The 26848-nt window shown below is 33.7% G+C and overlaps 1 protein-coding gene across 1 annotated transcript in view; it reads right to left on the bottom strand.

Annotated features, from left to right (window-relative positions):
* The window catches only part of EYS (EGF-like photoreceptor maintenance factor), a 789024-nt gene that overhangs the window by 396976 nt on the left and 365200 nt on the right, over positions 1-26848 (bottom strand). Inside the window, exons 23-28 of the mRNA XM_088162233.1 lie at positions 19502-19761; positions 9889-9985; positions 8631-8738; positions 7920-8065; positions 1557-1728; positions 957-1035 (exon numbers count right to left, since the gene is read on the bottom strand). Coding sequence (XP_088018359.1) covers positions 957-1035; positions 1557-1728; positions 7920-8065; positions 8631-8738; positions 9889-9985; positions 19502-19761 — 862 coding nt within the window. The remainder of the gene's footprint in view (positions 1-956; positions 1036-1556; positions 1729-7919; positions 8066-8630; positions 8739-9888; positions 9986-19501; positions 19762-26848) is intronic.

Genomic DNA, 26848 nt, shown 5'->3' with positions numbered 1-26848 from the left:
GACCATACTTCCTTTACGTAATATGATACATTTCTTGTTATATAGTACTTTAAGCTATAAATAAAAATTATGAAAAGCCCCTGTATCCATGCACAAGTTAAAAAGATGTTTCTATAACATTTTGGAATGTTTTTTGACAATTCAGTAGCACAATATGAGAAGCCAGATAGCCTGAAGGAAAGTTCATGCCAAACTTTCTCATGCCAGATTTTCTCATGAGACCAAATGCATTTAAAAGGATCATATCCCAAGATCAGATTAAATTCTGTTTGGCAGAAAACCTAAAGAAGTCTAAATCAATTCAATACTTTCTGCAAAGTGTCGTCAATATTGTAAACCCTGTTCATTGTTCTGCCAGATGTAGTCACCTTCTACAAATTGGTTTGCTGACCATGGGAATCTGCACAGCTCAGACTTATGTATATGGATCGCTTCTTGTCCACAGCTATTCCCCATGAGAACATAAAACTATTAATGAACTTCAGAAGATGAAGTGGGCAGTACTTCATGGTTTTGCACCATAGAATTCTACTATTGCATGGATTTTAAAATTTAAAGACAAGTTATAGCAACTTTCAGTGTAGAACCTTGCAACTTTCAAATATGCAGCTAAACTACAGCAAATGAGACTCGAATATGCAGATTAGGTAATTATACTATTCATCCTCAACTGAGGGACAAATGATATTCAGGTAATGTTGGCTTAGCTTGCTGTGGCTTTCCAGATTTATCACTCACACTTCACCTTTAAACTTCTTTCAACATTTTGTTAATGATCTTTTCTAATGCGCTGTCATGTAAGCAACAAATAATGTGCTTTTCAGAATGGATTTTAAACAACTGAATCTCTGTCATACATTTTAAATATTTGACTTCAGAGGTTAACTAAATAAAGATGAGTTTCAATGACATATTACCCTTTCCCCTATAATTAAAAAAACATTTTGAAAACATACATTAATATTTATCTCACATCTTGAGCTGGTCCATCCTGGTTCACAAGAGCATTGATACCCATCGATGAGATCTATGCATCTGAAATAAAAAATGGTGTTATTCAAGTGAAGCTCTGAAATTCCAGATCCAGCACTAGTAGTATCATTCCATGCATTTCAAAATAGTGGTCTGATGTAACCTACTGTAATCCACAGTAATTTTCAATACATTTATAATGGATTTCAAATGTTTGTACTATGGGTGCTGAGGCATTTTGTAAGGATTCTGATTGTCACATTAAAAGACATTTTCTCATTTCAGCTGTTGGCATGTAAAAACTAAAGGTTTGCTTTTAAATATATTAAACACTAATTAATTCCCACTTACTGAATACTAGTTATGATAATGAACAAAAATGCAAGAGAAATTGAGATATCACTATATTATTACATTAGCTTAAGCAGGCAACATTTGTCATCTTTAAGTGTGCTTGTACTCTTACTTTACGGAAGAACATAATTAAAAGTATATTCATCAAACTTCCCATATCATTAAGTCTTAAATATTGTTAGTTAGGTACATTATCATGGAGATAATAATAGTTAAATAAAAATAGGCACCTTCCATGAAGACAAGGATTTGGCAAGCATTCATTAACATTTATCTCACAGTTTGTTCCGATGAAGCCTCTCCTGCAGTGACACTTATAGGAACTGATGCCATCAATGCAACTTCCATTGTTGAGGCAAGGAGAAGACATACATTCGTCTATATTTACTTCACATCTATCACCTATTTAAAAATCAAGAAAATGCAGCTAAGCTTTAAATTATAAATTCAAGCAACTAACAGTATATTTATTAATATTAATATTTCTACATAATTGTTTTTAGTTACATTGTTCATATAGTTCATGATATTCATCAGTAAAGAATATCCAACTGGAATTACCTATAGTATGAATAGAAAAAAGGATGGTTATATTGAGATATATAATGAAAAATTATAACTATAAAATGGTGGCACCTGTAATTGTGGCAAGGCAAGAAGCCTTTAAGTACCAGCTTGCAAGCAATGAAGAAACTGAAATTTCAAGATTAAATTTGTTACACAGTTATCAGGAAGTTGAATAGCACTAGTCTCCTGTAGGAGGAATACAAAACTAAAATGATATGTCTTGATGGTGGTCTAATTTCTCAAAATGAAATTGAAATTCAGAGGCTTTTGATGAATGATGCAAGACATAAAACTCTTTGAAATTGCTTTTTGGAAGAAATTCACTAGGAACAACATGGTGGTGCACTTTTATGCTTGTAAGTGTCACAACTTCAATCTAAATATCTTAAAATATTAGTATTTTACAAAATAGTAATTGACAAACAGCATGTACCTAGGTCGCTTGGTAGGCAGTTAGTGCCCACTGCCTGGGAGGCAGCTAAGCACCACACAGCCAGTTGCTTACGCCCACAGTAGGATGGGGGAAGAAACAAAAGGTAAATTTGAGAGCACTTACTGGTTGAGATGACAGTTCAATAGGTAAAGTAAAAGCCACATATGTAAGCAAAGCAAATCAAGGAATTTATTCACTGCTTCCCCTGGGCAGGCAGATTTTCGGCCATCTCTGGGGCCTTGGGTTAAGACAATTTAAAAGAGAACACTCTGGAATGAGTTACAGTAATCATTGACAATGATTCCATATTCACATGTTCTTCTGTTACAACCTAATTGGCTGAAAAACTAAAAATTATATTTCCTTTGCAACTTTGTGCCTAGTTTATACAAAAACAAACAAACAAACAAAACCCCAAAAAACAAACAAACAAAAAACAACAAAAACCCCCATCTCATGAGATAAGATTAGATTCTGCCAAGTAGGATTGACTCTATTGGAAAGAATAGGAATACCTTGTAATGGTATCTCCATATTTTGCCCCTTTACCAATATTAACAGGAAAATTGAACCTTTAGTCCTGCCAGTGCTAAAAAATTCAGACATCTCTAGAGGGTAAAAGTCCATTTTGTCATTCCAACTCTAGAAAGAATTTCTGAGATTTGCTGTGAGTAGAAACTATAACCATTACAGTAATTATGGTACAATGGGTTTAAAGATGAAAATGAATACATGTATCACAGGAAAATTCATTAAATTGAAACAAACAAATAAAACCAACCAACTAAAAAAAGAGGTTTTTTAAGTATTACTTCTAACAAAGAAAATAACCTCAATATTGGGACCTCAAGTGTTCTTGCCAAAATGCACAAATTCAAAATATTTTTGGCAGTTCTTGCAGAAAATCATTTACATTTAGATGTTAAAATTTCTTCTTTAAATTCAACATCCATATTCTAATAACCCCAAACAATACATTCCTAATACATCATTAATACATCCTTAGCAATAGTCCCTTAGGATCAATGGATTAATCCCTCTTGATATGAATAAACATTTTAATTTAAATTATTTCCGCAAGAAAAATGTACTAAATTTACAATTTGTTGTGCTGTAGACACAAAAGGCTGGCATTGGTTATGGCTGTAACCTAGACAGTCTGTCATTCTCTTCCAATGTAACTGTCATTTAATTTGAAACTTTCCTACTTTTTTAATCCTTTTTCAAAGTATGAAAACTTTTAATTGAAATAATCTTGCTGAATACAACCAAATGTTCTGTAAAGTTGATGTGAGACAGACTATAATACCACATAACAAACACTTTGCTTAAAATGTCACCTGCAATCTTTCTCATAGCTGAGACTATGCCAGATGTGTTACTGGGCTGAAGACACCTCTTTGAGCCCTGCTTTGCAGACCATACTTACCTTGCTAGAAATAATTCCTCCATACATCGAAGAAAAGGGAAAAGCACCTCACACATACAATGTGGGGGCCGTTAATGTATTGATGGCAACCTGGAGGCTCACCCACAAGTCACAATACTGCAGTAGGCAAGGAAATGCCTAGACATGAGAAGACTAATATAGACTAATAAGAGTGACACTAGATGAAAAGAAGACAACTATTGTCCTACTCTTTCAAATCTTCCATTCATGGGAAGGATCAGTCCATCTCATATCTTAATAAGGAAAACTCATCAGCCTTTTCTAATTCCTGCTTTATATTAAACCCATGTCACAATTGGCAATGCCCCAGCCTTTCTTGGAGCTCATTTGCACAATTCTACAATTGCATCCTAATCTAGAGATTTTCACATCTTCCATCTCGACTTTCACCTGCATCTTGTATGTATTTGGTATTGGGTCCCCAACTCCAGAAAAGGGCAACAAAGCTGGTTAAAGGTCTGGAGCACAAGTCCTATGAGGACTGAGGAAGTCGGGATTGATCAGAGAAAATGAGACTCTACAGCTACATGAAAGGTGGTTGTAGTGAGGGAGGAGTTTTTCTCCAAGGTAGCAAGTGCCAGAAGAAGAGGAAATGGCCTCAAGTTGCACTAGGGGAAGCTTAGATTGGATATTAGGAAAACTTTCTTCACTGAGAGTGATCAGACACTGAAACAGGGTGCCCAGGGAAGTGGTGGAATCACCATCCTGGGGTGTGGTGTTTGAAAATACATATATTCTGGCTTGGTTACTTCATATCAAACTCGGAAGAATATATAATAGAAAGTATAAATATAATAGAACTCATAAATATATTATTATAATACATAGGTTTATGAATTATAAAAATATATAAAACCTCTATATACTAAGTGTGAAATTACTTCGTTATTAGGGTTAAAGACTAAGGAAGATGAGGACTTCAATTCTGGATTTTGTTTGTTTGTTTTTTGTTTGTTTTTTAATTGTTGTTTGTTTGTTTTTGTTTTGTTTTGTGGAGTTTATAGGAGATAATAAAAATATTGTGTGCCATTTAAAAAGATTAAAAATTCAAGGTACAAATTTATGGGAATTGACTACTTTGAAAAGACAAAAAGGAAGAACACAGAATTTTGTGCAACAATAAAGTTAAATATGTTCTGCCTGGAAAATAAAAACAAATACATGATAAAAAAGCAACTGATTTCTGCGAGCATACTCAAAAATGGAAAAGAATAATAAATTAGCATGCTATACTAATTTATACACGATACAGAAAAATATAAAAAGAAAGTTGGTCTTTCTCCAGTAACTGAAAATTTTATGTCCTGTTGAAAATAGAAAGAGCTGAGAGATAAGAAGATATTTCCTTTCAGAATTGCTTAGCAGCACCTAGTTCACCTCTTCAAGTCAATTTTGGTATCAAATATTATTAGGCTATAAACAACTACTTGTGACCATTTCATGAGATTTCATAATAAACAAATGTGAATCAAAACATCAATTAATAGGTTTATCATATGTATATCATATATGTATCATATGCATCATATATCATAACCAATAATAATAATTATGTATATTAACAAAAAAATCTATAGTATAAATCTAAGGAATGAAAATTAACAAATTAAGCATGAACAGAAATGCTAAAAACCATATTGTTGAGCATATTCCAGTTTCAGAAAGAAAATAAATTATTTGTTAAATAATTTCTTACAAATCTAAAAACATACTTAAAAATAGTAACTGCAAAGAACTAGTACATTGACATTAATCTTGTGAAAAGCATAAGGTCATTTCAACATAATTTTAGCATTGTCTCATTCAGCCTGTTATGAGCAAATAATCTGTTAACAAAAGTTTTCTATGTGTAGTGCATGGAAAACTAGGGCTGATAAGGTCACTGAGCTTGTTTTTGTTGATTTCATCTTAAGTAAGATTTATTATAGCTTAGTGACTAATACCAAAGATTTAGATTTTCTATTTCTATTGCATTTTGTGTCAGTAATAGACTTATTTAAGGCAATTATTTCACTTATATCAAGTCAAATTAAATTGATGCTGATTGGACTGCAGTAAATTTTAAAGGTTGCCACATATTCTGAAGTATCTTTTTTCTTTGTTTAGACAAGGTTTGATTTCCACTACAGAGAACTTTACAAGATAAAATTAGACCACAGGAAACAAAGTAATTAAAACAATAAAAAACATTAATTTCCTTGGTCTGAAACTTTGACAACATTTCTTTTAATTAAATATCAATTTGAGATCTTAGATACATATACATGGCTCTTGAGAACTATATCTTCCCATTTAATTTAAAAGTGAATAGAAGAACCAGACGGATAAAATATAAAAACATCACCTATAGCTTGGACTCTTATTTAGATATTTGAACTTTAGACTGGAGCATGATTTCTTTATTCTTTTTGTTTGAAGGAACATGAGACTGGTACTTTCTTATTTCTTTAGTCTTGGGCTCTACTTGGATTTCCCTTATACCTTTCATGCTCCCAGGCTGCCAACAATAGCCTGGCAGTAGTGTCCAGACATCTACCCATATCTAAAAAAAAAATTAATAATTTAAAAGTAAGATTTAATAAATAAAATGAAATGTATTAACATAATTTGACCTAAATAATTCAATGTAATTTAATTTGTTTCCAGTTTCCATTCATTTATAAGTGTATAATATTTTAACAGTTGATGATTAAAGTTCTCAGTATATTAAAACTTTCTTTTTAATTCAGCTGATCATTTGGAACAATTCATGCTGTCATCTGTCTTTAAAGGGGACTGGTCTTCAAAATAAAAATTGTTCCTAAATTGCAGCTAATTGGTAAAAAAAGAATCACAGAAGACCCTACAACAAAAGCCAACATCTTATCCTTGTTGGTTAAATATGTTAGGGAAAAGCACTAAAGTCAAACTACTTTGTCAATAATGCAGAATCAAGACAGAAGCAAACCTGCAGATCGTTTGTTCCATTTCAAATTACAATCTCCTAAATGCTCATGTGCAGGTGTTTAGTCTTTTATAAATATAACAGGGAATTCTTACAGAAACATAAAGGTTAATAAAATTGTTTTAACATTTATTAGTTAGAAATTACATCTGCAGCACCACGGCCTAATGAAAGAAGCTTCTGTTCAAAAAATAAGAAACACTACTTAGAAATACTTGAAGAAATACAAGAAATACTAGTTAGAGCACAAGCCACCTGGAGAAAATATTACAGGGAGAAGTTTTAGAAGATTTAGGAAGGAAAATTATATAGATTTTTAAATTTTTTGCTGAAATGTCAAGGATAATTTTGAGGAATAGTGCACAAGTGATAAGTAGATTAAGGTTTTTGGTGAATGGAAGAAGGATATACAGCTATATAGAAATTCCCAAAACTGTACTTGTTCTTTGTTCTATGGAGAATTACATTCCTCTCAGTTCAGTGGATGCAAATTGCATCCTTTTTTATGCCGTGCGTTATAAGGCATTCATCACAGGCTGGAATAGATAGGAAAATATTTTATGCAGAAAAAATGCAGAAATGATTCAACTTGAGGAAAAAACTTTAAATATTTCTGCAGTCATATGATCCCATGTGTTTTCATGTTGCTTAAGATGAATCTATCAAAACATTGTGCATAAACTAGCTCAGAAGCACACTGAGCATTTAAATAAAAGTCAACATCATTTTAGTGAAATTTTACTGCATCTCTACCCATTGAATATTTTGTCATGACTCTCTATAAATGTTAAGATTAGTACTAAAGGCAATGGTGTTGATCCAACAGGTCAAAAAGTCAAGGTGTTTCTATGGTTCTGTGCAAATTCAAATAACAAGGTAGCATTTTATTGTTTGCAAAATTTACTCTGTATCTATGGTAATAGTTTTTTTCCTGGCTGAATTAAAAATAATGCACATTAATTTTCTTTGTACTATTCTATAACTCAATTCAACTGAATATATGGATGATTAAAGAAATTATAATTCAAGTCCTAATATAAATAATCTTGAGCTACTTCAAAAGAATTAGATAAAATTCTATTTAAATTAGTACCATTTATCCTCCAATAAAGAGGTTAATTTTTTTTCTTTCTATAGTATTAAAACCATGCAAAACCTGTGAAATAAGCTCCTTGCCTGTGGTAAGGAGTTGATCATACCTGTGAATCCAGGTAGGCAGAGACACCGATAGCCTCCAAGACGGTTGATGCAGCTTCCTCCATGTAAACAAGGCAAAGTTTCACACTCATTCACATCCATCTCACACAGAGACCCATAGTATCCAGGTGCACAGTTACAAATGAATCTTTAGAAAAGGGAAATCAGGTATTTCAATGGAAGTAACAATGGGATCTATTGCAATATTTTAAAGCCATACGTATGTCCTGATGTCAATTTGGTGTCCCTAATCCTCATCCATATTAAAATAATGAACGGAGATTTCTCATTTCCATGTTTCTGAACCAAACAGGATGATTTCCTTTTTGTTATACTAATATAAAAATTTGGCACAGTAATTTTAACTGAAGGTATAAGAAATGACTTAAGGGCTAATCATCTTCTGGCACAGGTCTCTGAATTACTTGTGAAGTGCTGTTGAACAAACACAGAGTTTGTAGCAATCTAACTCAAAATCAATTTTCTTCTCTTTCAGTCTTTTTCCAAATAAAACAACAAAAACAATTTAAAAGGGAAAAATATCAAGTTATGTAAAAGAAATTTTCCGTTCTATTTTCCTTTAAGGTCACGTAAAAAACAAAAAAACGGAGTCTGTAGCATTTGCTACATTTATCCTGTGTGGTGAAGGTCCCATCCAAACCCAGAATTAACACAAAGAAATCAGGGAAACGTTTTATTTAGTTGTAACTTACCTGTTTATGAGATCCAGGCAAGTTCCATTGTTCTTGCAGGGTCTTGATAAGCATTCATTAATCTCCACTTCACACAGGGTCCCAGTAAAGCCATGTTGGCAGGAACACCTAGCAAAAAGGATGTCACTACATTACTTTTTAGGTCATCATAAAGAGTCCAGAAAAAAATATGGCAGATGTTGAGAGGTATTAATTACACGGTACCAAAATCATGTTTGCTTTCTACTAAATTGCAAAGGGCAGTACTTTAACAAGCACCAAAAACCAGAATGGTCTGAAGATAAATAAGATTTTTGTTATCATTAGCTGAGGGCCACTGGCTTTGTGCTGACCCACTGTGCAAGGGCTTGCTCTGAACTTGCCTTGGCCTGAGCTGTTTTTCTCTTGTTTTGACACCTGACCTGCAGCCAACTGACTGATGTCTCTCATGCTATAGCTTCAGCTCTGGAATAGAGTCCATGGTGTGAGTGTGAGACACTGAGATGACCATGGTGTTACAAATGATAGCTTCTGTGTTCCACTCCTGAAGGATGGGATGACATCCAGAGGGACGTGGACAACCTTCAGATGCAGGCTCTTTAATAAGACCAAGTACAAGGTGCTGCACCTGGGTCAAAGCAACCCTGATATGAACACAGGCTAGGGGATGAAAGGATTGAGAGCAGCCCTGCAGAGAAGGACTTGAGGGTACTGGTGAGTGAGAGGGTCCAAGAAAGCCTGAGACTGAAGATGAGAAAAAACCCACTGTGAACATCATAGCTCTCCTGAAAAAGACTTCCAGACGCCAGTGACTTGCAGGAAGACTGACAGTTCTTGAGGAAGAGCAAAATCACTGATCACAGGATGCACACTGACATTGTGAGGGTAATCATAATCAAAGAGACATAATTGCATGATTTCTTATAAAACAGCTATAACTACATTCTTCATGAAGTTTTTCTGTTAATTTCAACTAAGATTGTTCATACTATCATAACTGGATTAACACTCTGCTTTTTAAAATTAGATCCTTATGATTTTAATTAGCCTTACAATAAATTCTTGGGATCATGCTTATGGTGTATATGTATTACTTTTTGCACACAAGAAGATCTAGCCTATAATATTAACTTTCATTAACTTTTGTAACTTCATGTTAACCCTTCCCCACCACCCCTTCACTGAAGGTCACCAAACATTAGACAGGCAAAGAACAAAAGGAAAAGCTAGATGATAAAAATCCATGTATCATATCTGTCATTCAAGTAATTTTCCTGACCTGTAATGGTTGACCCCATCCACACAGAGACCTCCATTCTGGCATGGATGGGAGATGCACTCATCACTGTTAACTTCGCAGTAAGTACCCTCAAATCCTGAAACACAGATTTCATTAACCATGAATGAACGAACTCTACTACTTCATGTGAATAAAAGGGTGACAGAGTCTCATGGAGGTTTGGCTATCTGAGCCCGGGACTAGCTCAGACAATGAAAGTGACCGGCCTGGCAAACCTCAGCTGTGCTCAAAGCTGTTTAAGAAAAGCCTGAGAGAAGCATCACCAATGGCTGTGTCTTCTCTTTGGGGCATTTAAGCTGAAACTCTTTGCCCTTGCTATCTGACTGAGCTGTGCTGCAGCCATGGCCAATGCCTAGCTGTGTAGTATGCTGACTTTAGCCTATAGACAGGCTCCCTGGCTAGACCTTGGATCTGCCACATTCCCTGTAGCCTTGACTGGCATCCTCTGCTGTTCCTGGACACAGCCACTGGTGCTGCCCTGCCTGCCTCATTCATATGCTGTCAGACTTCTGGGCAAACTTTGCTTTTGAAGGATCCAGCACTTACTGCTCACTGACCCTAAGACCAGGACTACAAAGTAACCCTGAAAGAACTTTCTCCAACTATTTTTCTTCCTTAGTTTCAGCAAGTTAATTTCCAGACAGTATATGAAATCTCAACATACTTTAATGAACGAGAGAGAACAGATTTGGGTAGAGCACCTGGATAAATATGGTGGGGAAATGTAATCCATTTTAAAGCACTGAAAAGGCTTTCTTAGAGAGTGGGACAAAAACAGAAACTAAAAGCTAATTCAGTAATTAATATATTAGAGAGAGTAGTAGAAGTTAGAGGGCCACATTTATTCAAAGCAGTCCTTAGCTGAGAAGAAAACCCAATTGGTTTTAATATTTAAATGAAGAAAAAATTGTGATTAAGATCTTATCTGCACAGTACATTACTTGCATAATACATTACATATGCCTGTGTAAATTTTCCAGAATATGTACTAAAATGAAATAAGACACTTTTCAGTGACATATTTTCAGTGAGCCCTATTTCTGCTCTTAGACAGCATACTACATCTTATAACATTTGCATAAATAAGTGTTTTGCTAAATGCATACTTGTGTTAAAATTCTATACATACGGTTGAGAAACTATAGCTACTTAGTTGATTTTGGCACAAATTCAATATATTTGTTTTCAGTTGATGGAGAAATGAAACCATTGCAATGAGTAGACTACTTGCATTGTATGACTAATACGCAAGTGCTAACTGCAGGTTGCCTAAGACCATTAATAGAGTTAACCAAAGTGATTTTGAACATTATAGATAAAAAATTAAATTGAAACAACTTTAAATTTAGCTAATGAAATTCGTGATATATATTGCTATAAAGATGGCAAATATTCTACTGAATTATTTGAATTCTTTTTGTTAAAACAATAAGTAAAAATTGTTATCTGTACTTTTTTAGATACCTGTATTAGAAAGATAATTTATTTTTTTTGTTATACTGTGTATTTGTGGTTTTCACAACCACAAAGTGGTTCACAAAGTGTGAAGGTGGGGAAATCACGGGAGACCACTGTTAGAATAATATTGCTTATTTTAATCTAGAGAAAATAATGACTGGAAGAAATAAGTGTCTTGGTCAGAGCTGCATAAAGCTGTAGAAAGAAATCTCTATTGGTACTCTCACATATGATCTAAACATGAACCCACATCAAAGCAGTTGGTATTTTCTTCTTATCAGGATTATTTCTATTCAACAACTTTAGGGCTTGACTGAAATGAGCTCTTAATATTTGCTGAAGATTTCACAGCAAAGTTACTATAAAGCTGGAAAAATAAAGCCTGGAACATTTCTCAAACTAGCCTTTAAGTTATAGTCACTTACCCCGTTATGATGTTATTCTTTTTTTCAGAAATTTCTTGAGCATTATTTATATCCTATTTGTTTGTTTCACAAAAAAATTACACAGAACAACAAAACCAAAACCAAATCAAAACAAAAAAAGCCCAAAACAAGCCATCAAAAAAACAACCAATCCCCCTAAAAGCTGTAAAAGAATTGTCATAATAACGAGGTAAAAATCTCTCTCAGTCTACTGTTTTGAAGTATCTCCCTCAGCACAGGCAACTTTGTTTTCTGAATGGCTTAGTTTATTTTGTGCAAATGAGCCTGAACCAGAGCAGGCCATCCAAATACTTTTCTTATCTGTAGCATGTGTAATCTGCATCTTAATGCTGCTAAACCTACATCTATTCCTGTCTGTAGCTGGATTAACGAAAAAAGAAAGGTGAAAGAACTGTAAACTAATACACCACAGACCAAGTACTAGGCTTGATTGTGTGAGTGGGCAGAAGTCACTGACACACTAAATATTCAGTAAGTGTTTGATACATGCCATTCAGTGCCACTGAGTAAGAGCAGAAAAGATGACAACACATTTATCTAACTCTGGTTTTATTAAGAAATTGGAGGACATAATGAATATAAGACACTAGGACTCACTTTACTCTTTGTAGTAAACTTCCTCATCATGCTTTAAATTTCTAAAACAAAATTTGATTAATGAGTGGAAAGGCTGTCAATGAACAGGGAAAATGGAACTTCACTGAAAAGGACACACCAAAGGTAAACCAATGTAACAAATAACTCACAGATATATAGATATTTTTTAGCTTTATAAGGCTATTGCAGAAGAGTTGTGAAGATAGCAAAGTAAAACTAAAAAAAGAATTAACAATTTTTATGCAAAAGAACTTCTTACTTTTTGTGATACTATAGAATATTTAAACAAGCATCTTACAAAAAAATACCACAGTTATCAGATTAAAATATATAAAATGGAAAATGGAGATATTGCTCATTCTGCTTTTGCCTGTCATCTTCACTGGTTATGAATGTTTTATGGTCTTTTTGTAGTAAATAGTGCAGAAGCAAATATATAAAACATTATTTAAACACATTTTTTGAATGCAGTAGTACATATTTTTCTAGCCCATAGCACTATATCAATACCCTGAAAAGACATAAAATAAGCAAACATATAGCAGGCATTCTACTTTATTTTTACTGAAAATGGAAAAAATAACATTTTCATCACAAAATTTTACTGTTTATCTACTACATTATGAAATGAGCAATCTAAGTATTCAATTTACTATATTTTTTTTTACGTTTACTGGCAAATTATCTCAGTCCCTATTTATTAAAAAAATAATTCTCTCCTTTTCATAATGAAATATAGTATTAAAAATTACAGACAACTACTTAGGTGATATTTGATCTGTGATGAAAACTTCTGAACTAATATGGTAACTTTTTTGAAGGAATTTTTAGCATTTTTAGCAATTTTACGTAAGATTTTATGAAAGCTTTCTTTCAACTAAAATGTTTATTCAGAAACACACAGATCTGATTAAAAGGATTCCAAAATATTATTTCATTCATATATTCTTCATGTCTGACTTCTTGTATATTTAGAAATTATCAAGCTTTTATAAAGGATGTTTCAATAAAATCATATGACAATAAGCGAATTTTAATTCAGCCCTTAAATATATTTTCAGAATAAATTACAAAAAGAAAGCAGTGCGCACATCACTTGTACAAACAGGAGAGGTCAAACTTCAAAACAAACACTGCAGTTATTAATAAAATATTTAATTTAGGAATATTATTGAACAGGCACCAATTATATTGCCTTCAAATTCAAAAGACTAGTTAAAACGCACATACCTGAGTGGAACTGGTTTAAAGAAAGAATTGGTCGTTTATTTATATATGAATCAACATGCAAAGACTCTTGTATTTTATATGATGGTCATACACAATTCGAAGGGTATTTTAATTAATTAGGTTATTTCGTATAAGCTATGACTGCTGCCACACATAGCTGTGATATGATAAAGTTTATAGGGGGATGTAATTTTTAGAGAAATGCAGACACGTTTCTATTTCATGTGTTGCAAGAGGAAATAAAAAAGACAATGAGGGGAACTGCTTTAAAATATTTAATATCTTAAATATATTACCGTATAAAACTATTTAGTAAATTACAACATTACCAACTTGATAACAGGCTTGCTACTGTAAAACGGTTTTTATCTGTCAAACATATTTTACTGTATTTTTAATGTCACATTAGAAAAACTGAATGTCTAAGTATTACTGGTATCCTCATACACTTTTAAAAAAAATTAAAAAATACAACAATTAGTTTAAAACATTTGTTTGTGAATGTATTGAACATGTATAAATATATTTGAGGAAGTATCTCAGAAAGATTAATGATTTTTGTAGCAACAAAACATAGTCAAAATTTTCAGAAATTAACAGAGATGAAAAACAACTGTAAGTTTTACAGTTTTTTGTGTTAGAAAATATAGTCTTATTGTTCTCTGTTTTTAATTGTTCAGGTGGCATGAAAATAACTTTAATGATATGAGATCTAGAAACATCTGGAAAGCTGTTACTTAAGATGAGACAGATGCTATTTTTGTTTCTGTTTCTCTGAAATATAGGAAATCCTGCATTTCTCAGCTCTGTCTATGGGCCTTCTGAGAGCTGCAAAGTGATGGAATATGCAGAATATAGAAGCTAAATATCTGCTGTCACCGTTATGGTCATTTTCATTTCCTCATTCTATTGCAGAGAAATATTACTGAATTGACCTCTGCAGGTAACAGGATTCTAACAGGATTGTTTTGCCGTAAGCTCTCTACTGTTTTGCTCATCCAAATAGTATCATAGATGTTTGTCTCCTTACCATGAACTACTTATGAACCAATGTTTGCAAACAGCAGAGGTATCATAGAAGTCCCATAATCATTAGTTCAGGTACTTAGGTTGTTCAGCATAACATAAGTAGGCACATAAATCAAAATCAAAGGTGTGTAAAATATTAGGCACTGTAAAAAGGCTATTTCCCTCTCTAAATTATGTATGTGTGTGTCTGAAAAAGAAACTGGCACTGAAGGGCTCAGAAATCTAACAATGACAAACTCCAATTTAAATAACTAGTTTTTCATCATCTATTTATTATTTCTGCTTGGTATTATAAATTTTGTACATTATAATTTTCACTTAGCCTTTATTACAGACATATTTTGCCTCGGTTCAAATTTCTAGCTATAAGATGCTCTATACCAAATAAAAATAATGACTAGCATCTAGAACAAAGAGTAGGTGTAATGTGAGAGCTATTGACAGGAGATTGATAAAAGAGGTGAAAACGTCCAGGGAAAATCTGTTTAAAACAAGGACTTCAGAAATTACCTTGAAGCATCAAGAAAGTATTGCTTTTAGACAGGACAAAGCAAAAATAGAATGCCTATTTCCAGTAAAAACTGTAGCTATTGTTTCTCCTTAGAGATGAGTCCTTTTCATAGATTTCCCTGGAACAATACATATAATTTCCCTACATCCTAAAACTGATGGCTTTAACCTTAAGCCCCATGCATAAACCAGTTTTTCAACATCTCAGCTTCTAGCTTTAAAGATATAAAGCTGCAATGAGCACAAATAAGATGACAAAGCTTTTGTGTACTTGTGTGCTGTAGTGACATATGTTGCTGCTCCCTGATCTTTTTACTCCTCTCTAAAATGGTGTGCTTCCCAGAACTATGAAATAAAAAAATAATAATAATAAAAAAAATCTTTACAGTAATAATAACAGCTAGAGGCAACTGGTCAAGAATTCAGCTTGCCCACCACCTGAAAGATTTTTCCTAAGGTGCCTAAATAGTCAGCAGAGTGACATAAATATTTCTGTAGCATTAGCCATTTGACTTTGTATGTCTACTTTTGTGTGAAAAGCAGTACATCAGAAAATAATACCTCTTTAATGTAATACTGTGGACATCAACATCCACAATCCAGATATTTCCAGTTTATTTCTTGAAACAATACATACAGTGTTCTATTGATCTAATTTCCCTTCTACCATAACTAATTAAAATGTTACTTAGTTAACACAAAAACTGGCCAAATAATCCATATTTCTGAAAAGAGTAGGTAAAGCTTTGATATGAATTCTCTCTATATGTATGCAATACCTAATGTATAATATGTAGCATTTTCTGATAATTTTTCTATCACAACCCAACATGTATATGGAAATTTGCTTCCATTGTAATAAAGAGGCTGTGTGAACATCTTGAGCCTATCCCATCCATATTACTTGGACTAATGAAGGAAGCTCTACATCTAATTTTAAAGAGAGATTAATTTCTACCTTTTAAGAAGCTAGAAGTCTAGGAATCATTTTAATTCAATGATGTTGCCCTTCCCTTCCTGTCTTTGTGTCACCAACAGCTATCTACCATTCCTACTAGCTTGCCTTACTACTATACCTATATTTATTAATAGTCCTCATAAAAGAAAAAAATCACTGTTAAAATAAGTCTTTTTAGAAAACAGTAGATATTTTCTGACTGTAGTTTATGGTTGCAAATTATTTTTTTATCTTGTTATTCTTTGCAATATTTATGTGCTAGTGATTTCACAAGTTTCATACCTTGTGAAAACTGTCACCTTTTATCTCCCATTTCATCATTAATTAAACTTGTTATTCACCAATCCCAGCCAGAGAGCTGATCTTGTACTCAGTAGTTATGTGTACCCTCTCATAGTTTCCCTTGATTTTGAATACATTTTTTCAGTAATTTTTTTTGTCTTGGAGCACAATTGTTCTCAGAAAGCATCACTATTTTTACCAAATTTTTCTATCTTTCTTTCGGGTTGCCTCTACAAAACTAACAGTTTTGTGCTTGCCATTATCTAGAAGAGCATGGTCTAATGTCTATACTCTTGTTTATTTTCCCTCTATTTTAGTTTCATATGCAGTTGAATTGCTCTTTGGATCTTTTTCATGTAGACCTTGGGGAATTTGTGAATAGTGGCTGAGGCTCAGCGACAAATATTTCAACATTATTTAAATTCTATAATTTTGCTTACATGTCCTGTCTTGCTCTTCTGTTACACTAAATTTTCATTGCTATTATTAAGATTAATTCTAAGAATGGAATTCTCCAATACTGGAAAAGCATGTTGATAAATTAGGCAATAAAAATTCTGCTATTTGCCCTAAGTTTTCCATTCCTCCTGTTTTCTTTGCATTTAGTGTACAGTATTTAAGGAGATTTAGTGCTGGCTATACGATTAACAGCTCAAACTCCTATGTCCTCCAATTGTCTTGATGAAACCCTTTCTTATCAATTACTGGCAAAGTATTTCAGAGGGGTTTTCTGTACATCTCTTGGGAAACTTGTTATATAGCAGTGATTTCTAAGCTTCTGCAATAATGGCCCTCCCTACGACATTCTTGCAATCTTGGATATACTCTCGTGCAATTGTAGAGATCATAATTTTTTAAACTTTTTAACCTTCTTGTGTGGACAATTTAATTAAAGTCATGGTCTAACACTATTCCATGAGAGCCCTTCCATATGAGAGCCCAGTTTTGTTACACAAATATTATAATCTATATCCTTGCAGGAGGAAAACCTCTATGTCTAGGGCAAACAGCTCAACAGTAAGTTTTACATTAATGATACTTATAGAATTTTAGAACTCTTTATAGCAAAATCCTGCAGCTGTAGTTCCTCCATGTACATACAGGAATCAAGATGAAGCTTTGTTTTATACTACAGCTAATCGTGACTTCATCAGCTTCCTATCAATTTGCTGTAGTAATTCTGTCCTAAACTAACATCTTACATCAACTTTGATTCTGCCCAATTCATATTCTATCAGCTTTTGTCTTCTCTGACCTAGCCAGTGTGTATTCTCTTTTTCTTCTAAATATGTACCACTTTCAATGGTATAATTTATGCTCCTGTTGTACCCATCTCAGAGGTTTCTATGGATAGTTGTTAGACTTTGGTAAGCGCTGCTACATTTTGTGGTTCCTGCTATACCAGACTCAAACTTTCTAGTGACTGGGCCGTTGGCTAACTGGCAAGTTTAATCCACGTGCCATTTACTACTAAGTCAAGTGTCTTGGAGTAAGCTATTTATGTCAGTGTGATTGCCCTTTGTGATCAGGTCTATACCCCTGACAAGTTTGTCAGGAGAAAAAAGGAGGAACATGCAAGACGAAAGTAGATAAATAATAATAAAAAAAGAGAACAGAGGAATTAGATTTCCTCAATCTGCTTTCAGCTAAATTTCTGTATTTTTCTGTCTCTCTTTTTTTTGGATAAGAGTCCTGAATAACTGGTTGCATTTCTCCTAGAGTGAGTGATGAACTCACTTTATGAATTATGCTTTTTATCTCTTTTCAATTCTGAATTTTCTGCTTTCGAAGATTTGTTAGTAACGTATGTTACTGATTCAAGTAACTGTCCTACAACTTCCCCAAGGATTCCTAGCTGCAAGGTTCAAGAATTCTTAAAAATTCCATCAAAGCTCCCAGAGAATCCTGGCTGCATGATTTTTTGATTCTTCAGAAATGGTGCACAAAAATATTTGCAAAAGACTACTTTTTCTGAGGAATGTTAAGAAAATACTTGAGTTACATGTCTCTCTATAGATCATTTCTGAAAAGGGTTTCAAAAATCAATATCTCATGTCAAAAGCTGTTTTTGAAAAACAGCTTTTCTTAAAGATGCTTCACTAAACAACTTGCATACCTCCCCAGTGATGTTTAGGTTTTTAAACTCAGAAGCTTATGGTAACCTTTACCTTAATAGTAAAAAACCCCCAAGGTACTATATGCTCCTGATTCCTAGATATTATATCTATATCTTCGTAGCTTAATAAATGACAAGTAATAGTATTGCCATGTAACACTGCAGTTATCTGCTATCCTTTGTCCCTGTGTGACCCCTACCTTTACAGGCATAACAGTGAAGACTTCAAAATCCTGCTCCAATTCCAGTTTCAGTAATTGTACTCCCCGGCTACTTACATTTTCTAAATTTTCAGTGCAGTTGTTAATTAATGAATGTGTTCTTCAGTTCCTACATGGAAGCACATAGCAAAGTTCTGCACAGTTGAACTGTTGCTCCGTTCCACCTTAGCAGCTCTTGTACATTGAGGGAGAGATTGTGTCTTTTAAGCCATAGCCCAGGGAAGCTGTCAGCACCTGCTGTGATTTGGTTTGTTGTGCATATAGGGAGCACCCTGCTATATCCATTAGGCAAGGGAAGATTACTTCCCTGATGTGCCAGGCCTTCCTGACAGCTCAGCAGGAAAAGAAACCATTTCCAGCTTGCTCCAATTTTTGTACTTTCACCAATTTGCATATATTTTTTCTAAATCTGCCTGTCTGTTTTGTCAATTTAGTTTGTCTGTGCTGGCCAGGTGCATGTCTATCTCCATGTCATTGTAACAATTGACTGAGAAATACTAATTCTGAGTGCTGAATCTAAGCCACCATAGATTTAACAAGTATTGTAAAATAAGAAATTAATAACAGGTAAACTGACAGATATCTTTCTAGTCGTTTAGCACAACTGATAGACCTGCTGCGATTTTATGTTCTTTGAAACATATTCTTTTCTACTTACATTAACGATAGTCATAAATTCAACATATATTTGCAATTTTCCAGAGCACAACAGAAAATGGAAGAAATTAACTAATCCAGTTCTTACCTGTTTTGCAAATGCACATTGGACTTCCATCTACTTGTGCCAAGCAGGTTGAATTGTTTATACATGGATTGTAAGGCAGCTCACAGGGACTGAAGCGCTGGTGGCAGAAGTCACCAGTATAAAATGGAGGACAAATGCATACAAACTGTCCCGGCTTCACAGATTCAAAACAGGTGGCTCCATTCAAGCATGGTTCAGATTCACATTCATTTATATCTTCACTGCAGTCTGGCCCTGTCCAGCCTGCTGTGCATGTGCATCTGGAGGGGTGAAAAAAAAAAGAGCATTGGTGTGGCAGAATAAAAATTAACAGCATAATCACTTCCAACCTTTTATATTTTAAAAATAACAAAAAAAATAAAATTAAGAACTCCAAAACCAATAATGTATTCCTGTGACTTGCTTTTCTTTTCCTGGCAATTGTATCAGAATGCATTATGAATAAAAGTTATATTCACGTTATTTCCCAGAAATTATCTGAGCAAAAGCAAAAGGACTTCTAAATCAAAGTATCACTTGGAAAACCATCTGGTTTAGGCAATGCAGACAATCATGTTTAAATCATTTTTGGATGAAACAGAAGCAAAAATTATCAAATATGAAATGCAAATTTTCTAAATGTTAAGGATTAGAAGGACATATTTTCATATGTGTGAAACTAGTAAGTACTTCAATGTTTGGGATGAAATGCATCAAGTAGCATATCCAGTACGCTTAAGAAAGAATGTAGGAGTCATGAAGGATCCTAATTTCGTTGTGTTTTTTCTCTTTTTTGAATGCTTTTGTGAAGATGTGTTAGTGACATCACATAAGAGAAAACTTCAACCAAAATCTAAATTACATCTGATTATAAGGGACCTATCTTCATGAATTCGATATTTTTTTTTTATTCACAAGATAAACATGATGAATTTCTGTAAATTCAAAGAAAACAATTTGCTAACGTTTTCAAAGCTTGCAGAGCCAAATTTCTTCACTAGCTGCAATATGTACTTTAAAATGTACTTTATAATGTACTTTAAAAGTCATACATTCCTGTTACTTTCACTGTAAAAATTTAATTTTATTTTATTTTTGCAGCTATTTGGCAGGACAAGAGAAAATATGAAAGATTAACTATTCCAGCTCTTGTCTACTTTGATCAATATTGATTTCAGGTATTAAACCATTCAAATATATCTTCATAGTTATAATTTGATAAGAGAAATTGTTCTTACATAAGAAACAAGTCATTTAATGGAAAATGTTACGTAGTTCTGTTTTGTAAGGAATAGGTATTGCTTCCCACATGGAAGGCAGATTTCATCCCTTAAAAAAAACCAAATGTTTTCTTTCAATTTTTTGGTGCTCTGTGTTATTTTTTTGTGGGATACAATTACCATGTCACATAAAATGGAATAGATATTAAAAAGTAACTTTAAAGTTTTAAAGTAAAGACCTCAGTATTTTAGTATTAAGGATCCAAAAATCAGGTTACTGTATTTTTCTCATGTTAAAAAATAATAGTCATTACTATCAAAAAGCATTCAGACATTCTTAAGATAACTGACAAAAATTCCATTTCAGGACTCATCATTTACAGTACTCAAAACATACTTTTGGAAATATGGTTAAAAATAAATATCTGTTTTTATTCTCTGTTTATGCACAACAAACATACCTGCTTTTGCTATACATAGCAGAATGCATTTATTATCTAGAAGCAACTTCCACTGAATAACACTGCATGCCCCATCAGTGCTTTACTGAATTTTCCCTTAAGTAGTCAATATATAAAAGCATCAGACTCTACAAATTAAGCATCTCCAAATGTCTCACACTGAACACAGGAGAACCCTCTGACCCAATAGATCAGAACACAGATGTTAATTTTTTTTACAGCTCCTCTTTTTTTTGGTTGACTTCTTTTATGAAGTTGTGAATAAATTACTACTGATGCACTACTACAAATTGGTATGTAGCACTTGGTTATGCTCCTTTTTAGCTTAAAAAGCTCATTAAATGGAAAGCCTTTCACTTTGTATTAGGAGAACACAGTTCAATTCTGACCTGGTCCGACTTTATAGACATAAATGAGGTGCAGAGGAGCAAACATTTACACGTTTCATTCCCTTTTTTTCCCCTAATGAGTTTCATAACTGCCTTTGAGTTATCAAAACTATTCTATATGACTACAGGGAACATTAGGTCACTGAAACATAGCAGTTATCTGCACTACACAACTAGCCAGTCCTACCCTGGCTTCATGCACGCTACCAGCTGAGATGCAACAGCCAATATTAGTGCAAAGGAGACAATTAATAACATAGCTTTTTGTACTCCTTTCTGGATTATTAAAAAAATTACAAGTCCTCATTAAATGTGAAAAAAAACCCAAACCCAAACATAGAAGCATCTATCCTGAGGCCCAGTTTTAAGAATCAAGACAAAATTTTGTGTTAATGAGAACTGTTATTTAAAAATAGTAAGGAGGTGCTAGGACTATTAAAAGAAAATTATAAATTAAGTTATTATAGCTGGTATTCTTGGAAATTAACTGATCAAAAGGCAAGAACCCAAAGAGAATTTTTTAAAATGACTAATTTTTTTCACTCCATTAGAAAAATCAAGATGATTTCTAGAATTCTCTTGGGGAAAAAAAGGCTGATCTATGTTTTTAAGAGCCCATATAAAGATAGTCAATGCTGATTTTCCCTCTAATGTTTTACCAGCTTGCCAACATAAATATTTTTCTTTCCAATAACCAAATCCAAATACATCCATCGATTTTAGAAAACAGAATCATTACTCTTGTATGTAAACTATTCATTTTAGTAATATAAGCCCCATATTCTGCTTTGATTGTGACATGTAACTCCTCCAACACATCTCCAAATCATCTTCCATAAGAATTCACTCTTTACTTTCCATACATCTCTCCATAAATTGAAAAGTTTCTATAGAAACACAAATAAAAGGAGAGGTCAATGCAAATACACAAATTGTATTCATGGTTTTATACTTACCACCTGTTTTAATATTAAAGTCAAAATTTAAAATTGCAAGCTATAGTCATGAATTGTGTACAGAGAAGTAATGTTAATGTTATAAGTTCCTCCGTCTCTAAATGATGAGTTAAGTATTTTATTTGGTTCTTACCTGCTTGAAAAGATTTTACTTCTAACATTCCAGCCAAATGTATATGTATCACCTGCCTTATATTCTACCTTAAAGGTTTTAAGGAATTAAATAACAGGGAAGAGTGTTAAGAATATCTGAAATGTTTATTTTGGAAAGAAGTTTCTGAGGTTCATCTAGACTCCCCTGCTCAAAACAGGTACAACAAGATTTGTTTCAGATCTGTGTCCAGCCTGGTTTTGAGTATCTCAAAGATGGAGATTCCTCTCTGAGCAATCTATTTCAGCACATGACCACCCTCACATTTAAAAAAAGGAGTATTTTTTTTTAATTTTACTTAGAACTTAATGTAGTTTACCTTCTAACCTTCTAGCTTAACAAAAGCGTGTGGTGTGGCTTGGGGATGGTCCTGTGCAGGGACATGAGTTGGACACAATGATCCTTGTTGGTCCTTTCCAACTCAGCATATTCTGTGATAAGCAGTAATGTAGTTGAAGATTCCAGAGTAGAACAAATTTCAGAAGAAGTATTTTTTTTTTGCTTTTAGACCTCTTTATAGCAGAAAGATACAAGAAGTCAGTCTTTTTAGTCTTCTGTATAAAAAACTATTTAGAAAATATCAATCAGAGCACTAACCTTTGCTACAGATAAAGATGGTTTGCAGACAACATTGCAATACTTAACCACTAGAACTGCTTGTTCCTCAGTCGTTCAGTCAAAGCAGCAGCAATCTTAAACTGAACCCTCAGCTACAGTGTGCCCATCATTCAACTGCCTCTTTGACAGATTCTTGATAAGAAATGGCAAGACATGCAGTGAAGTTTAGGTCAGCCTGTTAGCCATACAATACACGCAACAATGGGCCATTCTAGAGTAAGGATTTATGTTGTTTAGTGCATTCAATCAAATCAACTAACAGCCTGAGAAACCACAGTGCTCAGTGACAAATTTATTCCTTGTAAGCTGGAGGCTATTGGATCATCTGAAGTAGTGAAATAAAAGCTTGCTTTGCACAGCTTGAAATCTAGGGCACCAACAGACATCATAAAGCTCCAAGGACATACACTTCCAGTCACTACAAAGGCTTCAAACACTTGTGTTTCTAAATTTTCTTTCCTCCTACAAACTCTTTTTTTTTTCTTTCATACTCTCAAAGTTTAATAAGTTCTTTGTTCCACAGACAGATACCAGACCAGTTTCACCAGCTTCAACCTGTAAAAGTTGTCATGAGTTTATCTCTGAAGTTCTTGTACTTCTGGTTCTCTGCTCTCATATACCAGCACTAGATGGTCTCCTCAAATTTTCACCTATGCCTCTCCTCCTCTCCACTAAATTCATTTGAGCCTGCCTTTACTATCACTACCATTATTCATTCCCTACTTTATTTTTAGAGCTCTCTTTTATAACCAAGCAAATGTGACTCCAATTAGCTAATTAGAGAAAGCATTAAGCTAGGCTGCAATGCTTATGCTCTGATTGAATTAACTATCTTGAGGGATATAGGACAATAGAGGAGTAGTCAGGACCCTGAATTTTAAGAGGAAACTTTCAGTTGATTAGCAATTTAGATTAGATTTCAGTGTTGGGATCCATGGGATCCCCTAGGAAATGGCCTTCAGGAAAAAGAGATCTGAACAAAGCTGGTAGCTCTTTAAGGACATATTTTTTAGAGCACAGTTCTTGATTTCCACATGTAAGAAATCAGGTAAAGAAGGCACAATACCAGCATGCCTTAGAAAGTATCTCCTGGGTAAACTGAAGTGTAAGAACGAAATGCACAGGTGAAGAATAAGGGATATTCCTACTGGGAAGAATATGAGATATTGTCTGGATATGTAGTAGTGGCATTAGGAAAGCTAAGCCTATTTGGAGCTTAATTTGGTAAGAGCTGCCAAGACTAAAAAAGGATTTACAGGTACGTTTGCCACAAAAGTGAGGTTAAAGAAAATGTATCTCTGCAATAAATAAGACAGGAGAACTGGCAACAACGAACAGCGAGGAGACTGAGATATTCAACATTTTTACTTTCCTCAGTTTTTACTGTTAATCTCACTTCCCACATCTCTGAAGCTCATGCTAGATACTGGGGGACTGAAGGCCTTCCCATCCTAGGAGAAGGTTTGAGGAATTGAATGTACCTAAGTCCATGGAACTCCATGAGATACACCCCAGGGGCCTGAGGGGCTGATGTAGCTCTCTCCAAAGGGTTAATCAGTAAGTAAGCAAAGCCCAATTTGTCCATCACAGAGTAAATTTATAGGTGAACATAAATTGCAAAAAATATACTTAAAAGAAAGTCCACCTGCTTTTATCAGCTGTTAGAACAAGGATATGAAGCTAAAATTAGGGAAAAACATTGTTATCTTTGCCATAAACACATATACAATTTTTTAATTTAACTGAGATGTAGATACTGGCTTATGGGAAGTATATACACCACCTGCAGTCCACAAGTTGAATCTGAAGTGGTGGCTAAGAAAGCACAGATAAAGTACTTGTGGAATGGTACAAGGCGATAAAAGACAGGCATGGATATTGACCCCAAACTGGAGAAAAATTATTTGGGAGGTATATTGTTAGGAAGAGAGATATAAAGATTAAATTTCTGCTACTCTAAGAGTGTCTGTGTGTCTTTTGCAAGTTTGATGCATATAGAAAGCCTTCAAAGAGTTTATGTAGTTTTCATTCCCTTCCAGTTCAATTGCTTCAGACTTCTAATCCTTGTTCTTTTTCCCATTTTTAAGATATACTTTCTTTGTTCTGTATACTTCCCTCCCTCATAATTATCTGCTTATATTCTTCCCCTTGCTAACAGTAACTAAAATTTATTCCTGATATTCCGTGTATTCAGGAACATTGCACTAAAAAAACCCCAAACAAACATATTTTAGAGGAACAGATAGAGAAAGTTGTATTTGTTTTCTATTTATTTCTTTCTTAATCCTTTATTTGAAGCTATGAGTTCACAAAATCACAAGGTAACATTCAGCTCAATGAGACAGAAAGCTATATTTCAGCTTTTGCTTTAAGCTCTGTTTCAGCTGCAATGCACACATTTCTGTTTCAGGAAAGAGAATTTTACATGTTACAAAGGATATTTATACTTTCAGCTTCCAATTTTTTTCATGCTGCTGTTTTTTTTTTCCATTTTTCTGAATCAGAATATAAGATGCATCTTATATCAGGCTGAATGCAACTTTCAGACTACTGGACCCCAGAGATGAGGTACACACTCATTTTCTTTTTGGATCAAACAATTTCCTTATTTATCTCAATAAGAATAAGAGCAGTTTGTCCTATCTACAAGGCCAGATGAAATTGCATTGTTTTCTGTTCCAGGCAGTAAACATTAAAATAATTAAAAATCACTAGTCAAACTGTCTCATTAGAATGAAAGTTTTTGCTTTAAAAGCAGAAGCACAAGTGCTGGATACTTTGAATACTTTTAATTAAGAAAGACAACAAAACTAGTAAAAACATAATAAACAAAACTGAAGATTATTCCTGTCCTATGGGCGGATCACTTGGGCCATCTGGCTCAGAACCAGTAAATAAAACATGGTTTGGTATCAACAGTCTACTTCAAAAACCATGACCATGGGGAAAAACAGTGTTGAAGTTCCTTCCCATCAGTCTTGCCTACTTAAATTTCTCTTTTAGAAGTATTAGAAATTAATTTAAAAATAATAAAAAAAACTACTCCAATGTTTGGATGCATTTTTTACTCTTACTTTACAGTTTTGGCTATTATCTAAGGTGCTAGAAAAACAGTTTGCCGTGTTCAAGTTCTTTAAAATAAATTATAATAATATTTAAAAATACTGAATCATCCCTTAAAACTTAGGAACTCCCATCTCCCAGACTTACCAAGATGTACAAAAAGGGTGCCATAGTAATATGAAAATTTTGGAATGCAGCTTAGCAAGTTATCACACGACACACAGTGAAGAGAATGAAAGGTCTGTTTAAATTTGTGTTCTGTATATCAAACAATTTTCTGAGTAGCAACATTAATTTCTTGAATTACTGCAGACCCCCATAAAGAATGTATATGCATTTTGGCATGTGAAGCTGCTCTTTTGAGTAACATCTTCTATTGACTAAACCCACATTAGACTTCCTTCTGTTCCTGACAAAATGCAGAGGGAAAAGGACATAAATTGCTTTTTATCTTATCATCTCTTGTCACCAATACCAAGAGTTGCATTCTTTGCTTATGCACCCTTCATC

The sequence above is a fragment of the Sturnus vulgaris genome, chromosome 3 (genome assembly GCF_052056855.1).
Source record: "Sturnus vulgaris isolate bStuVul1 chromosome 3, bStuVul1.hap1, whole genome shotgun sequence".
Classification (NCBI taxonomy): Eukaryota; Metazoa; Chordata; class Aves; order Passeriformes; family Sturnidae; genus Sturnus; species Sturnus vulgaris.
Note: the sequence above shows the minus strand (reverse complement) of the source record. Positions and strands in the feature narration are given on the sequence as shown.